This window comes from Onychostoma macrolepis, chromosome 13 (genome assembly GCF_012432095.1).
Source record: "Onychostoma macrolepis isolate SWU-2019 chromosome 13, ASM1243209v1, whole genome shotgun sequence".
In the NCBI taxonomy this organism is placed as follows: domain Eukaryota; kingdom Metazoa; phylum Chordata; class Actinopteri; order Cypriniformes; family Cyprinidae; genus Onychostoma; species Onychostoma macrolepis.
The window spans coordinates 9,162,777-9,180,443 of record NC_081167.1 but is presented as its reverse complement, the minus strand read 5'-3'; the positions used below and the strand labels follow the sequence as shown (position 1 = coordinate 9,180,443).

The 17,667-nt window shown below is 36.4% G+C and overlaps 1 protein-coding gene and 1 long non-coding RNA gene across 7 annotated transcripts in view; both read right to left on the bottom strand.

The window, feature by feature from the left end:
- Positions 1-54: 54 nt before the first annotated feature.
- On the bottom strand, positions 55-3,586 carry LOC131551923 (uncharacterized). Its single transcript, XR_009273850.1, has 2 exons — positions 2,731-3,586; positions 55-2,370 (listed from the first exon to the last, which is right to left on the bottom strand). It is a non-coding gene; the product is annotated as an uncharacterized LOC131551923 (long non-coding RNA).
- Positions 3,587-3,635: 49 nt separating this feature from the next.
- klc1a (kinesin light chain 1a) overlaps positions 3,636-17,667 on the bottom strand; it is a 42,552-nt gene continuing 28,520 nt past the window's right edge. Inside the window, exons 12-17 of one of the 6 annotated variants that reach the window (XM_058795165.1) lie at positions 17,504-17,571; positions 17,277-17,385; positions 15,940-16,101; positions 7,749-7,879; positions 5,694-5,757; positions 3,636-4,115 (exon numbers count right to left, since the gene is read on the bottom strand). In XM_058795165.1, the coding sequence (XP_058651148.1) occupies positions 4,050-4,115; positions 5,694-5,757; positions 7,749-7,879; positions 15,940-16,101; positions 17,277-17,385; positions 17,504-17,571 (600 nt within the window). In that variant the 3' untranslated portion in view covers positions 3,636-4,049. Of the gene's footprint in view, positions 4,116-5,693; positions 5,758-7,748; positions 7,880-9,378; positions 11,179-15,939; positions 16,102-17,276; positions 17,386-17,503; positions 17,572-17,667 lie in introns of those variants that run through there. The other 5 variants (XM_058795166.1, XM_058795164.1, XM_058795168.1 and 2 more) reach the window with 5 other exon arrangements.

Genomic DNA, 17,667 nt, shown 5'->3' with positions numbered 1-17,667 from the left:
ATACAATTCGACTTGCCAACAGGGGGAACCAGAACCCAGAAAATCTTACAGTAGTAGAGTACTTCTGTTGTCTTTATTCAAGTATGTACACTTTACCATACGATATTCAGAGCAACACACATCACAAACATGGCAGTAAATGAAGTTGTAGCCAGCACAGCGGCAGCCTGAGAAAGTGGAAGATACATGAGTCCAGTGTGAAGTTCAGAATACACACAAACGTACAACAACATAATACAAAACATTATGAACACAAATGGTAGAAGACAGAGACAGACAGTAGAAATGCAACATCAACCACAAAAATAAATATGTCAGGGTTATATCATACAGGTCACAACAGTCCCTGCTGTTACATACTACATACAGGTTTTGTCCTTAATTTTTAATGCTTTATTGCCTCTTGGAAAGTTTAACTGGAACCTTTGAGTGTATATTTAGCAATTTAGGGTTACAAAATGTGAAGAAAATAAACAAAACAATGCAGTTGCATATGGATTGCGCATTAAAGACCTCTGGGAGAGAGTGCCTCATCAGTAACCCCGTTTTAAAAAAAAACAACAATGATGACTAAATAACACAAACTGATCAACAGTCAAAAATGCAAAACATAAGCCATCCGAAAATCAAATTCGAACATGTGAAGGGCACATTTAGTCCCACAAGTGTGTAACAAAGCTCAAATTAGTGACATAAAACAACTGAATACTCTTATGTATAAAAATGTAAGTGATATATTTATTCGTTTAGAGTACAAAGATAACCAAAACACACAAGCCAAGCAGATATTCCAGCTTTTGTCAGTAAAACATAGCATGTGAGATCAAAACCAACCAACACAGCAGCTACCCTATTGCACATCATTAATATGCGTTTCACAGAGAAAACACACTTATACACACACACACACACAAGATGAACGAATTACTGCATGAGACAGTAATATATTACACCCATAGAAAGAGTTACATGGATAAAGAGAACAAAGAAAGTAGAAACAAAGTCAAGAAGGCCAGTTGAGCAGTGCACTATATTAGCATAAATCCATGACATGATACACTGATATATAATGAGCTTTTATTTGACCACAACATTAAAAATTTATATTTACTTCGTAAAATCGTGACCAAAATTTGACCTTACAGAGCTCAAACTGTTCTGCTGTCACACTCAAAATCAATAACTTCCACATTCATTAGTAAGAACCTGCCTTGAGGCATTCGCAAGGCACACCGCTTTCATCTGGGGACAGAAATCATATTCCAGTGCATTTTTATCTGGAGTAGCAGTACTTACACCTCCATGTTAGATAACAGCGTTGCTTTACCTCACAAATAACAGAAAGACTTCCTGTTGTTACGGTTCATGAAAACTTGTAATATTCAGTTTACAGATCAACCAAAAACATCTATAAACCAAATGTAGCCAAGGGTTGATAGTGTAACATTATCCTTTGAGATCGTTCAAAGTGCAGTGTTACTTTGCATAATGAATCTGTTCTTTCAGTCCTGAGATTTAATCCACATTCTAAACGTATAGATTTCCACGGCAGTGTAAACCACTTTAAATTATTTTCTTTTTACTATTTTCCTATTTCTTTCATTATAAACCAGATCCCTTCCCACTTCTCAAAAGCAATAAGAAAATGTGCATCATTAAACCATCACTCATGTAAACATAGACCTTCATAAACAAGATGCAGTTATCTCTTTATCAAGGGAATAAGTTTGATTGAATCCATACTTTAGCATCATGGTCCTCTAGTGTAACTCAAGGTATAAACAACATTAAAGTTGTCAATAGCAGAATATTAAGTCACAAAGAGGGACAGTGGTACAAAAAAAAAAAAAAATAGCAATTTTAGGTCTATAAACACAAATATGCACACCTCTGTCACTATAATCCTTCATTAATAAAAACAGTCCTATAGTTGTTGGTTTCAAAAAAGCGTCAAAGTACATCTCAAAATAAAGCAAAATAAACCACTTGAAAGCAGCAAAAATGCCATTAGAGTGTCAAGTCTCCACCTGAGCCTGAATAGCATTATCTATTTTCTGGTTTTCGACACGTTTATCTCTGCAGAACATAATAATCTCAAATTTGTTGTGCACTTTGGTTCTGGTCGAGTTTTTACATCAGTTGTCATTTCTACAGCTAATTTACCAGAAATTAAATATATATACAGAGACACGACAGCAAAAGTAACCTCTGGAGAAGGTAGTCCTGTCAAAAACACAGTTCACTTCAGCCCGATGATGAGACCTCTTAGTACCCCTCTTCATCAGGACGTCCAACAGCAGACCTTCAATGCGCCAGGTCAGTGTGACTGGAACTCAGATCTCGCGACTTCCTTAGACTATTATTTCGTTCCTGATGGAAATGAAGAGAAAGAGACAATAAATGGACCCGGATAGATCCTGAAGTAAGTTCAGGGTAAAGTCACTGAAAATCCATCATACCTTCTTGTAAACTGAATCACTACAAGAAAATTGTATAATGTAGCTTTGTTTTGCAGTCTTTTTTACATTTTATACCATTTAATACCATTATCAATCAACACGATGAAAATTGCACGAGTTGACATTTTGCCAGGACACAGAGTTGTGGGTATCAGGGCAAAAAAGCCCAAAAATCTATACTATACAGTAGGGAAGTAGCCATATTTGGGTGAAGGGTGTGACCTGAAAGAAGTCCGCAAAGAGAAACAAGAACAGGCCAAGCAGTACTTACAGAGCCCATGAAATCAGAAGAGTTTTCTTTACAGTATTTCGTATTCAAACAGGAAGTTGGGGTGGGACATAAAGGGCTTGTCCCTATACTGTATAACAGGGTTCCTCAAATCTTTCCCTGGAGGGCCAATCTGCTGCAGTTTAGCTCCAACCCTGATCAAACTCACCTACCTGTGATTTTCTAATGATCTTGAAGACTCTGATTAGCATGCTCAGGTGTGTTTGATTAGGGTTAGAGCTAAACTCTGCAGGAGTGGGCCAGATTTGAGGATGCCTGCTATATAATAATGTGAAAACTATATAGTATACAACCTGAGATTCTGAAGTGCACATATAATTGACACTTAACTATCCTACCTAACGGATGCCATAAGTCACATGACAATGACTACATACAGAATGTAGAACGTCCGGATTTCATTCATACTATATAGATTTTTATCAGTCACACAGTTTGTTCTAGATTTCAGACCTTATGTTTAGTTTACGAAATAGCTGCGAACCTTGATTTGCTACTTGCTAATGCTAGCTGGCAACAGGTTTTAGAGGGAAAAGCATTAAGATTCTAGAAAGCATTTGATTGGACAAAAAAAATTAAAATAAACAAAGGCCGTATGTTTTAACAACTAAAATGATATCAAACTTTTAGGAGTGAGTATGTTAGCATTTAGATAGCTGCAAGGCTAACAGACGTGGACTCTCAAATACATAGTATTGTTTAAAGAAATATTTAGACCAAAGAACTGAACAAACAATTGGAAAAAGATCACGTAAAATACTATTGTTGAGGTGCCGATACACTTCTCTTTAGACATTATAAATGCACTAGACAATGCATCAACTTGAGGATTGTTTACAAAAAAAAAAAATAGCAATTTTAGGTCTATAAACACAAATATGCACACCTCTGTCACTATAATCCTTCATTAATAAAAACAGTCCTATAGTTGTTGGTTTCAAAAAGCGTCAAAGTACATCTCAAAATAAAGCAAAATAAACCACTTGAAAGCAGCAAAAATGCCATTAGAGTGTCAAGTCTCCACCTGAGCCTGAATAGCATTATCTATTTTCTGGTTTTCGACACGTTTATCTCTGCAGAACATAATAATCTCAAATTTGTTGTGCACTTTGGTTCTGGTCGAGTTTTTACATCAGTTGTCATTTCTACAGCTAATTTACCAGAAATTAAATATATATACAGAGACACGACAGCAAAAGTAACCTCTGGAGAAGGTAGTCCTGTCAAAAACACAGTTCACTTCAGCCCGATGATGAGACCTCTTAGTACCCCTCTTCATCAGGACGTCCAACAGCAGACCTTCAATGCGCCAGGTCAGTGTGACTGGAACTCAGATCTCGCGACTTCCTTAGACTATTATTTCGTTCCTGATGGAAATGAAGAGAAAGAGACAATAAATGGACCCGGATAGATCCTGAAGTAAGTTCAGGGTAAAGTCACTGAAAATCCATCATACCTTCTTGTAAACTGAATCACTACAAGAAAATTGTATAATGTAGCTTTGTTTTGCAGTCTTTTTTACATTTTATACCATTTAATACCATTATCAATCAACACGATGAAAATTGCACGAGTTGACATTTTGCCAGGACACAGAGTTGTGGGTATCAGGGCAAAAAGCCCAAAAATCTATACTATACAGTAGGGAAGTAGCCATATTTGGGTGAAGGGTGTGACCTGAAAGAAGTCCGCAAAGAGAAACAAGAACAGGCCAAGCAGTACTTACAGAGCCCATGAAATCAGAAGAGTTTTCTTTACAGTATTTCGTATTCAAACAGGAAGTTGGGGTGGGACATAAAGGGCTTGTCCCTATACTGTATAACAGGGTTCCTCAAATCTTTCCCTGGAGGCCAATCTGCTGCAGTTTAGCTCCAACCCTGATCAAACTCACCTACCTGTGATTTTCTAATGATCTTGAAGACTCTGATTAGCATGCTCAGGTGTGTTTGATTAGGGTTAGAGCTAAACTCTGCAGGAGTGGGCCAGATTTGAGGATGCCTGCTATATAATAATGTGAAAACTATATAGTATACAACCTGAGATTCTGAAGTGCACATATAATTGACACTTAACTATCCTACCTAACGGATGCCATAAGTCACATGACAATGACTACATACAGAATGTAGAACGTCCGGATTTCATTCATACTATATAGATTTTTATCAGTCACACAGTTTGTTCTAGATTTCAGACCTTATGTTTAGTTTACGAAATAGCTGCGAACCTTGATTTGCTACTTGCTAATGCTAGCTGGCAACAGGTTTTAGAGGAAAAGCATTAAGATTCTAGAAAGCATTTGATTGGACAAAAAAAATTAAAATAAACAAAGGCCGTATGTTTTAACAACTAAAATGATATCAAACTTTTAGGAGTGAGTATGTTAGCATTTAGATAGCTGCAAGGCTAACAGACGTGGACTCTCAAATACATAGTATTGTTTAAAGAAATATTTAGACCAAAGAACTGAACAAACAATTGGAAAAAGATCACGTAAAATACTATTGTTGAGGTGCCGATACACTTCTCTTTAGACATTATAAATGCACTAGACAATGCATCAACTTGAGGATTGTTTACAAAAAAAAAAAAAAAATGTTTGTAACCCCAGACCATCAGTGGTTATGAAGGATTTTAGAAAACAATTAAATGTGTTAGTCTGTGACTTCTGTGAGATCTCACACACTCATTTCATTAATGTGTGTTAATATGGTAATAATTAAGCTGTGCATGTGTTGATAATAGATGCCCCCAAAAACAAAGAGTATGAGACTGATAGACTGTAAAGTGCCAGACAGATGGGCCAGAAAAACAAAACAAAGAGAGCAGGAGGCACTGTGTGAGACCGAAAGGAACACATATATTCAATATGGAGACGAGAGCAGATTGAATGAAAAACTGAAGAGAAAGCTGTCAAGAGAGAGCAGTGAAGGAAGTTGTCTTACTTTGAGATCACCCACAGGTTTATCCGGCTCGTTGAGAACTCCAAGAGAGCTGGCCCTCTTCATGCTGCATCCGAGAGAGCCACATGCAAGCACGTCAGTTAGGTCAAAGGCCAGGGGTGAGGGGTCACAGTGGGGGTAAGGTGGGGTTTGTGGGATGGGAATGTGTGGGTTAAAATATGTTAATGCAACTTTCACTCAATGATGTTACCTTACAATGTGAACTGAGATAAAAACAGCACAGTGGAAACACATGCAATGACATACTGTGTGTTATATTAATCATTCGCCATTTAGATTCTGACAAATCTCCCATTACTCACAAATAAATATTTTTATAGAGAACACATTTTTTTTTAAATGTACAGTGCTAAAATTACAGCGGAGATATTACAATTCAGTCCGAAGGAAAGATGCAAAAATATATAGTAGTCAACATTTTAAGTGGATCAAAAAAAGTTTATCAAAGTTGTCCTAAGACAAGAACACATTTTGGTGTTAGGTGGTGTATATATATATATATATATATATATATATCACATAATATTATATATATATAGTAAACTATTCCTTTAGGACTGAAAAGACTGGTTTTTATAACACCGCACAAAATTATACACTAAACAGACACCAAACAGGATCTGCAATGGACCGTTTTCACATTTTCAGGATTCTCAGATGCAGTTGTCATAATTGGCTAAATTGCTATACGTACGGACTAAAATAAAAACAAAAATTTGCCTTTCCATTTGCTCAAATAGCAAAATAAATAAACAAAATAAAATACATGTAAATTTTCTACATTTACTATATTAACAACAGTGGAAACGCGTCACGGTCTGTGAAAAGGGTCACTTATAAAGGGAATTTCAAACAATAAAAAGACCACCTTTGCCAGGGTGTTGGTAGACAGAAGGTATAAGAAGATGAGAAGAAAGGTTAAAAAAAATTTGGGTAACACAGCAAATGAGACCACAAGACAGAAAATGGAGGAAACAGGCATGCAGCAGACAGCAAATTTGCATGGAAATGTTTATTCAAAATGAAACAAATGTACAACACAGCACAGAGAAATAAAAGTCCTCAAATAAAAAACAGATCCAAGCAGACATAAAAAGGCATCGAGAAAAGTCACCAAGCAAAAAGGCATAAAAGATGAACAAAGTAATCATCATAACACTGGACAGAAAATAAAGTTAAAATGCAAGGAATAAATAAAAACATAAATTCCATTTTACAGGGTAAGGAGAGAAAGTTAGTCACATCTGGCAAATCAGATGCTACAGGAACCCCAGTAACAGACACAAGTGAGTTGACCTCAACACACTGCATCAAAATGTCACCCGTCACGTTAGATGTCAATTCAGGGTTAAGAAGGTTTGTGCATGTGCAAAAAATACAGTCCAGTTAATAAAGCAAGCAAATCCCTTCATCCACTTAAAACTGGGTGAGGGAGAAAGAGACTTTGCATATACCGGCAGAGGACTTTCCTTCAATATAACGTCATCACAATGTGCAAAAACCCATCTCCACGTAGTAAACCTCCCCACACATTTAAGAGACAATTCTATAAATCCCTTTTAAAAACCTTGAGATGGGGAAATTTTTTTTTTTTTTTTGGTGTCATCCAGTGTTAAAGAATAATTCAGATTGGGACATTCACCTTAATTCACTTCAGCCTTTCCATATTTATAGTACAGTACCCTTTAAATTATTTTTAGAAAGTCTAATGACATAATTCCAGAACAGATAATTCTGTTCCTCTAGGATCCTAAACTCAGGTGCTCAGTCCTGCTCTTTGAGATCTACTTCAGAGTTTAGTTAAAACTCTAATAAAAATGCAACACTGTCTTCCCAAAAGTCTGACTGAGCATTTCCCTTCCCCAGTTTTTAAACCACAAGTTAGTCTGCTATTCCAGTGGATGTTGTGTTTGAGGTTTAATGGTCACAGTGTCTCGCACGCCTACCAGCCATTGTTTAGTCCGTAGTGGGAAGGTTTTGGGATATTGGAAAGGGGAGGTTTGGTCTGAGAATAGGGAGGGAAGTGGTGATAGTTACCCAGGATTTTTGGGTTCGTTTTCTCGTAAGCCGCCTCCTTTGAGCTTGCGGACCAGTTTCTCACTGCTGCGCCGGATAGAGGCCCGCAGTTTACTAAAGGAACCGCTGCGCTTCAGCGAGCCCGAGCCGTCCTGCGAACAGAAAAGCTACAGCATCAAATCATGTATGCTCATTTACATACTGCACATTAGTGAAAGAGGGCATCGTCCACTGACACATGCTCATTATTAAGCACACTCAGGCTCAGTCACCACTTACCTGGTTTTGTAAATATGGTCCTTGGGGTGTTAGATTTAAAGGGACAGTTCACCCAAAAATTAAAATTCTCCAAGTTTTTTGTTTCCAAACCATAACCCATAAGTCATATAGTTATATGATGAACGTATGAAGCAAATTCAGAAGACTTGGATTATTCCACTTGAGTCGTATGGGATACTTCACAATCTTTTTAAAGCTTGAAAATGTTGGTTGCATGGACTTTCAATGGATAGGCAAAAATAGTAAGAGAATATAAAAAAAAACTATCTTCATTTGTGTCCTTAAGATGAATTAAAGTCTTATAAGTTTGGAACAATATGAGGGTGAGTAAATGATGACCATTTATTTTTTGGGTGAACTATCCCTTTAAGGTTATTTCCACAATAATATTATGAACCATTTAACCTTTCACCACAAATAGCTAACTTCCAAAGCCTAAAAACTAAATAATTAACCTAATTAATTTACCTAAAATGCTGAATCTCTTTAAATATGGCTTACACATGACCACAGCTACATTTTTGCTATTTTCATCTTTCTAGAAAGAATAAATCCGAGTCCTTATTTATCTTCATTCACAACTTTATGAATTTTTCTTTTAACAAATTTAAATGTAGAACAAAAATTAGATTTAGTTTGAATTTAAAGCTAGTTCAAAAATGATTACAAGCATATTTAAATAAATATCAATACATATACAAACATATTTACAAACTTATTGGAATGGATATAAATAAATATTTTATTAAATATAATAAACGCAGTCATTCCTGATTACTGCATAAGAATGATTACAAATTATTAAATAAATATTTATAAAAAAAATAAATAAATTAAAACTGTATAGAGACTGCACTCACAAATTATTAAATAATTATTTATAATAAAAAAATATTAAAAATGTATAGAGACTGCCCTTACAAAACAGCAATTTCTGGCTAATGAAACATTTGATGAGCTGAGCATAACTAGAAAGATTTATATTCACTACAGAAATACAAAATCCCAATTTTAAAAATCCTTGAAATCCCAAGATTTGAAAATTTTCCATGATCGTATGAACCCTGAAATATCTTTACCACAGACTGCTCTGCTGCAGTCTCTTCTGCTGTGACCTCTCACCTTTGACCCCTGAGCCTGATTATTCATCCAGGAAAACGAGGAGGGGTTGATGGAAGGGGAAGGAGGGAGAGGGCTGAAGAAGATGCAACACTGACCCAGAAAAATCATGACCAACACCTCCATTAAAAAGACAAGCTGTTACAGCAGTCAGCCACAACACATCCAACATCAGGCTTCAATTTTTCCACCAGAAAAACACACACATATGCATTCAAAAACAGATGAAGAGAAAGAGCACACAGGCAGAGGCTGTGGTGAGCAAAGTCAGTTTTATTAGAAGTTATGAAAGACAAGATGCAGCAACACACCAGAGAACATGTTAGTAGGAGAAAGAAAACAAGAGCATCAGATTCTACAGACATGCTTCTATTCATCCCATCTCGTCCCTCTCTTTCCTCTCACCTACCCATCTTCCTCTCTAGTGTTCTACTATATACAGTGGTCTCAATAATGGTCAATATGAAATGTTTGAAAAAGTGTGTGGAAAGCAAGACTTGGTCTATACAGAAGCTGAACAACACAACCATGCCACATTAATGCACTGTACAGGAAGAGTGTGAGAGACATAGCATTACAGGGTTCACTTTCAGACAGAGCAGGTCAGAGTTCAAATGGCTCCCAGCACTACAAGATACTGAGGGGAACCAATGAGAACTAAGTATCACAGGCCCTGCAGCGTAAACCAATGCTAACTTCAATACAAGAGAAGCTCTGTTCACAGCATTAATGGTGATTTGCACCGTATATATAATTTAAGTCTCATTCCTCAATTTATTTTGTGTTCTATGTAGTACAGCGAATATGTTATTTCACATAACACATTTTTACATATAGTCCACAAGACAAAATAGTCATTTTCATAAATTCAGCTATATTCTGCTATTATTCTATTGTTTTGTCTTCAGACTTGTGGCAATACTATTGAAACCTTATTCATATTCATATATATATATAAAGAAGTTTTAAAAAGTATTTAAGAAGTTTTAATAAGTTATATTGAACATGTTTTTAAACTGTCAGGAAGCTTGACAATTTACTGCATTATTGTAACCATGATTTTTACTTTTTGAAAAATTTAAATGAGGAAAGAGATGAAATAATTTCATCATAATTGGCATTATGCCAAAAATGCTGTTGAGTTTCATTTGTATTGAACCCATAACATTGCTTTTATGGAGGATGTACAGTATGTTAAGCACAGACATTAGAGTAGGCTTTGTTTTAATTATCTCTAATATCTGCTCTGGCTATTCTGAAGTTCTGTCTTCAATTAAAGATTCATCTCATGTCGTTCCAAATGTGCGTGTATTTTCTTGTTACACAGCTCTTTTATACAGACTTGGACTATAATGCAAGACATGGACTATTTTTCATGGTAGCTTGACAGATATGGTCAATATCAAGAAAAAATCCATTTGTGTTCAGTGGAGAAAACAACAGCAAATAGGTTTGGAACAACATGAGGGTGAGCAAATAATGACAATTTTCATTCTTGGATGAACTATTGCTCAAACACCAAAGCAGCTGTATTAAGACAATATAGCTGAGATGAAAATTCCAGTCAGTGTTAGAGATGGGAAGGAAAATGGAGGATAGTCCCTCTGGAGTAACTGAGCAGGAAAACAGAGAGTGTTTACTAGGAGAGAGAGCCGTATACAGCACGAGCTCTACGCGAAGTTAATTAGAGACACAAAGACATAGTGGCAGCTTACATCCCAGATGAACAGACAAACAGTTAAAGAGACTGACAGACAAGAAGAGATCTCTCTACTGACATATTACAGAGTGACAGATTATTATAGCGCTGCGAGATAGAAGAGAGAATTAGTTAAGCTTTGACAAGAAGGAAAGGCCATGGATCTTGGCCTGTTGGGCCTGCTTTAGCCCACTTATGCCCACAGGAGGAGGAGGAGGAGGAGGAGGAGGAGAAGGAAAGGTGCCGTTCGGAGAGAGGAGACGAAAAACAGCAAAGCTGGAGAGGGGGGTGAGGAGGGCGTCCATCATGCAGAAGGTAAGTTCAACAACCACAACAAGGCATCTGGAGTTACACCTGCCAACCACACGAGAAAGAGAGAGAGAGAGCAATGCAAGAGGAGGCAGAGTAAGTACACAAGGAGGAGAGAGAGTTTATAGAGAAAGAGGAACAGAGACAAAATGTTATATTATTAGGGAGGCTGAAATTGATAGTACAGACAATGAAAGAGTCAGAAAAAAAAGAAAGGGATATAGGAAGCGAAACAAAAGATGGGATGGCAACTAAAACATACTGTACGCAAGCAAATGAACACAAATGCTCAAATTCATTGGGTTCTAAAATGAGCCAGTACACTTGTCTTATATCTGCATTCTCCACAATTTGCCACAAGGGGCGCTGTAGCAGTAGAGCAAGTTGTCTTCTATAGTAGGGGTCACCAAACTTGATCCTGGAGGGCCGGTGTCCTGCAGAGTTTAGCTACAACTTGTCTCAACACACTTACCTGGAAGTTTCAAGTACACCTAGTAAGACCTTGATTAGCTGGTTCAGGTGTGTTTAATTAGGGTTGGAGCTAAACTCTGCAGGACACCGGCCCTCCAGGACCGAGTCTGATGATCCCTGTTCTATAGTCTGTTTACTCTTCTAGGTCAACTACTGTGATGGTAAAGTAACAGTTCTTGCTGAGGAAGTTTGATGTTTAATATGAGTGAATGCCTCCCACAAAAAGCAGCAGTTCGAACAGAGTTTTGCAGGAACAAGCCTTAAACCCAGAAACAAGTTGGTGTTTTTGCTCTTAAGATCATTGCACACGAAGTCTAAAATTTTGGCAAGTTGAAAAACAAATACGACCTGACGTTATGTCAATCACGTTTACACACTGCCTCCGAAATTCCCGCTGCTCCTTATCTCAGGATTGGATGGACCCAATATTTCCTTTCTTTTTCTTTTTTTTTTAAGAAGCGAGAGGACAACAAAATCATCCTCAATGCTTGAAGACTCCATTTAGTATGCTACTGTTTTGCAAATTTTCACACAACGGATTAATTAATACGCATCGGACTCAGTGTGCAAGGTTTCTGTGCGTGATGAATTTTTAGGATAATGAATATGATAAAATGCATTCAAAAATTTCAAACTCGGTGTGCAATGACCTTTACAGTTCCATTTTCCTGAAAGTGTTAGTTCACCCAAAAATGAAAATTGTGTCATTAATTACTCACCCTCATGTCGTTCCAAACCCTTAAGACCTTTTTCAGCTTCGGAACACAAATTAAGATAGTTTTGATGAAATCCGAGAGCTTTCTGACCCTACATAGAGAGCAACGCAACTGACACGTTCGAGGCCCAGAAAGATAGTAAGGACATCGTTAAAATAGTCCATGTGACATCAGTGGTTAAACCTTAATTTTATGAAGCTTTGCAAATACTTTTTGTGCGCAAAGAAAACAAAAATAATGACTTTATTCAATAATTTCTTCTCTTCCATGTCTTTGTCTTCAACAAGCGTTCACGATATACCAGGACGCATGCGTGTGGTGCTGCTGACGAAGGAGCCGGCATTCTGATGTATAAAATTACAGTTGAACTACTGATGTCACATGGACTATTTTAACGATGTCCTAACTATGTTTCTGGGCCTTGAATGTGTCAGTTACATTACTGTCTATGCAGGCTTTCAGATTTCATCAAAAATATCTTCATTTGTGTTTGGAAGATGAACGAAGGTCTTACAGGTTTGGAATGACATGAGGGTGAGTAATTAATGACAGTTTTTATTTTGGGGGAACTAACCTTTGAAGTCAATGGGTATTTTGAATGATTTTTGGTAAAATGCCTGAAACAAGGTCTGTGGTCAACACAAGCTCAATAGGCTATATTTTCACATTTTACTGCATGACATTAAATACACCAATAAAATGCCATTCGTGCTGTTTTTGGGTGTCTTGAAAAAAATGGTTGGTAACAAGTGGCGAAATAAGACTAGAGAGATTTTCTGGAAAATTAAACGTCATGATGCTAAAAAAGTAAATTCATCTACTCGACAGTCTGCTTTTACAGCCTCTTTGTGTTTACACTTGCACCTTTGCAAGCTATTCAAATTGTAGATTTTAAATAAAGATATAAAGTTGTCAGAAGCTTGGTGACGGTGATGTTAGAATTGTATGACCATGGTCTAGTTCATTTATAACCTAACTGTAGCTTTTCACTTCTGGCAATTAAATTTCAGCTTCAAAGTCGTGTTTATTTGTGAAGATTATCTTTAAAAAAAACAACAACAACAACAACAACATGTAAGAATCGTAAACTTTTGTTGGTCACAGATATTTTTTTTATGCAATAATTCAAAAGCAAATGGAAAAAAAATATTATCAGCTTTTTGTCGAGGGAACCAGAGAGATGCTAACTTACGATTCCAACAAAGTTGTCTTTACAAGTTACCGGCTGATAAATGTGCCTTTGAGGATGATACTAAACTGTATTTGCCAGGTTTTTGGCATTGCTCTTTATTCAAAGGTTGTTACTGCCAAAAACGGTACCATGCATTTGCAATTTGCTGCATTCGTGTTTGCATTTGGATTTGCATATAGTAAACATGTAAATGGTTAATAAAATGAGCTCATCCTGAATATACTCCTCAAAAGAACCAATGCTAGACAATAAACAAGGCATAAACAAAGCAACTAAAAGCTGGAACAAAACAATGATCCAAAAGAGAAAGCAATTCTTGTGCCGTTATGATCACACATGGGATCATGTGCTTGTTTTGAGGAAAATGGCCGACCGAAATAAATTCAGCATAGTAGATTTATTTAGAAGCCAAAGCCACAGGCTGTTTTCCATGAGCCCATTCCATCAACCTTGGGCACGGTCTAAAAATGGCACACTATCAACCCTGAGGACCGATTGATTTGTGCGAGCTGATACACTATGGACCTCAGATTTGATTGGGAGAGGCATATATGAATAGATGAGGACAATTGCATGAAAACAGGCAGGCAAGAGGTAGAAAGCAAGAGGAGATTTTACAAACACGCACTCACAAATAGGATTAGAGCAAGCATTCAATGAGACAAATCAGAAAAACATACACCAGGAGTACAGAACACACAGCCCACGCCAACATGTACGTCAATGTGAGATTTTGCTGATTATATGCTGTGTGTGTGTATGTGAGTACCTGTATATGTAAGAAAAATAAATGCACGTTTGCGAAGAGATTTAGACAGTCTAATAGTACAGTATATAGTGAAGTCCTGAGCCATATGTGTGTGAGAGAAAGAAACAAAGACATGTAAGCAAGAAAGACAGAAAAGGGAAATTCGGGTGAATGAGGTCACAGCCAAACCAGCTCGATGGGAGCTGCCCACAATCTGAATTGGGTGAGTTCTCGCCAGGGGGGATGCTGATTGGTTGTCTTGGCACTATGGTTACTGTTGCTACAGCAGCATAAAAGTTGTGACTCAGAATTGCAGAGAGACTACAGCAGAGGTGTGATGGTCAAAACAGCAGCTACAAAACATCTGCCTTAGAGGAGAAGAGTTCATATTCATCTAATGAACTGTTACAAAGAAAAAGTTAATGAATAAATTCTGTTTAGGTTTATGACGTGTCACATCATTTAGTGTTCATTAAACTTGTGGAATATTTTTAAACAATTCATTGTATGTGGCACAAAACTAATTGTTAATAAAAGGGTGTTTAAAAAAAGACAGCAACTGCATGCATTTCAATTTTTTCATAAAATGCAGGTATATCAATAATTAATTTTTACTCTACATGTTTTTCATATACACACACACACATATTTCATATAAATTCAATTACTTAACTTATGTAAATGAAACATTATCAAACATATATATTCTTGAATATATAAAGTGTGTTTATGTATAAACTACCACTTAAAAGCTTGGACACATCTCTTACAAAAATAATAATAATAATAATAATAATAATAATAATACAAAATTATAACAAAGTATTAAATGTAATGATATACAAATAATGTATTATTATTGCTACTATTATATATATTAACATTATAATAAACAAAATCGGTTTACAAAATTAACTTCAAGCATTTCTGCATAAGACTTTAAATCAAAGAGTTTGAATATCATAAATTCAGGTAAGTGTCTCCAAATGTTTAACTGGTAGTGTATTATATATAAAGGAATATGTATAAAAAGCATGTACTATGTTAATTCAGGGTTGAAAGGGTTAATAGGGTTTCAAGTCAGGCTACTATAAAGCACTAGAGCCAAACAGATCAGACACTCAGCATGAGGACTATGACTGCAACAATGTACAGAGTCAGAAAGTATAAAGAGTAACTCTAATCCAGCACTATTTGAACCTCAGAAACACAGGCCTGGAAATGCCCTCTTGAGGGTCTTTCCACATGCCATTCTTAGGTTTGTGAGAGCAACAGTGCTGAACTGACTTTGGTTACTTTTATACTTTTGAAACTAAACCCCATACAAGCCACTGCTACCAATCAATAGTCCTCTAATCATATGAGACAATATAATTAGCTGCATCTAATTTCAAGTTTGATCTGCTTCCAGTGATTCATGTTCCTGTTTCAAATTAAGCATTTGATCAATGCACTGGCACAAATGCAAATGCATTATTTTTCATGTAATCTAATTCTGGATGTGAGGTGGGGTGGATATATTCAGAGGCCTGTGAGGAGCTTCATTGTGTCCTGTCTGGTCAGAATTACAAGCCACTATACTTTCACTGTATACTTCTGCCTACCAGGACTCTGAGACTCTGAGACCCACGGGGCATTGTAGTGTGTGTGTGGGGCTGGGCGGTGTGTACTGTACTTACCCCGTTCCACTCCACGCTCATACTCACTTCCTCTCCTCCGTCAGGGCCGCTTTCGTACTTCACCGTGTCAGAGGTCAGGCTCTCACGGCTCCGCTGCTTCTCTCGTACTTCAGGGTCTCCCAGCACCTCCGCTACACGCTGCTTATGTGCCGTGTCCAGACCCTGCAGGAAAAGAGACAAGACAAGCTGAAAATCAACAAATATAATCTAAAATCTTTTTCCAACATCCAACAACCTACACACACACACACACACATACACACACACATTTGTTGTATAGAAAAGGCATTTTAAACATTTAGAATAAAGTGATATTTCTCACACATTTTATTTTATAATAAATAAATAAAGAATAACAAATTAAATAGTGACAATAAAATATTCCACTGCTGAAAAAAAGTTTGGAATAATTAAGATTTTTTAAGAAAGAAATTTTTTGAAAAGTCTTTTTCCCAGCAAATTTATTTATATATAAAATTTTTAAAAAGACTGTAAATTACAAATATTCTAACATTGTGAATTATATATAATCTCAAGTCAAGTTTTCTATTTACATTTTAAGATGTAATTTATTCATGTCAAAGCTGAATTTTCCCATAATCCTTCAGAAATCAATGAAATATGCTGATTTGATGCTCAACAAACATTTGTTATTATTATCAATGTTGAAAACAGTTGTGCTCCTTCATATTTTTATGGAAACACTGACATACGACCATTCAAAAGTCTGGGGTAAGTACGATTAAAATAAGTTAATACTTTTATTTAGCAAGGATGCATTATATTGATCAAAAGTGGCAGTAAAGAGCTTTATAATGTTACAAAAAATTATATATATAAAAAAAATGCTGTTCATTGAACTTTCTATTCATCAAAGAATACTGACACAGTAATAGGAACCATTATTAATAATTGAGCACCAATAATAATTAATAACTATTGTTGCCATTATAGGAATAAATTACATTTTTTAATTAATTCAAATAAAAACAAATTATTTAAGTTATTTTAAAATGTGATGTCACAATATTACAGTTTTTTTTATTTTTATTAAAAGCCTTGGTGATCATACATACATACATATTTTGGCATTGACAAAACCCATTTCTATCATGAACCCCCCCTAGAAGACTCTCGTTAAGGAAAATACTGATTAACATAATTGCAAACAAATGAGCTTTGTAACTGTAATAGCATTACAGAAAGCTTTAAACACCTGGCTGCATGCCTAGCTAAACCTTTATGAGGCCTTAATAAAGATCTATTGAATCCTGAGGAACATGTTTCAATTCACAGTTCACCGGTTTATATCTGACCAACAGACCCCCCCCACACACCTGCTTTCTGGAGCGCAGAGCCGCCTCCTCCAGAGTCTCCGCAGCCTCAAACTTGCCCTGTCTCCTGTAGAGAGCTCCGAGATTCTTCAGCGTGGTCGTGACAGTCGGGCTGCAGGCGGTAAAAGTCAGACAGGAAAACACTTCATTGTGATGCTGCAGCAGTAACACTGCACAAACAAATGTGTATATTTGTATCAATGTATGCAGCAAATGAGGAAATATCTGACCTGTCGACTTTACAGGCCTTGTACCAGCCACCATACTCTCCAAACGGAGAACCATCCTTCTGCTTGCCCTGAAACAAAGAAAGCACAAAACTCTCAATAATCACAATTATTTGACATTTATCTGACACAATTGTCTGACATTAACAGATTACCAGCAAATTACT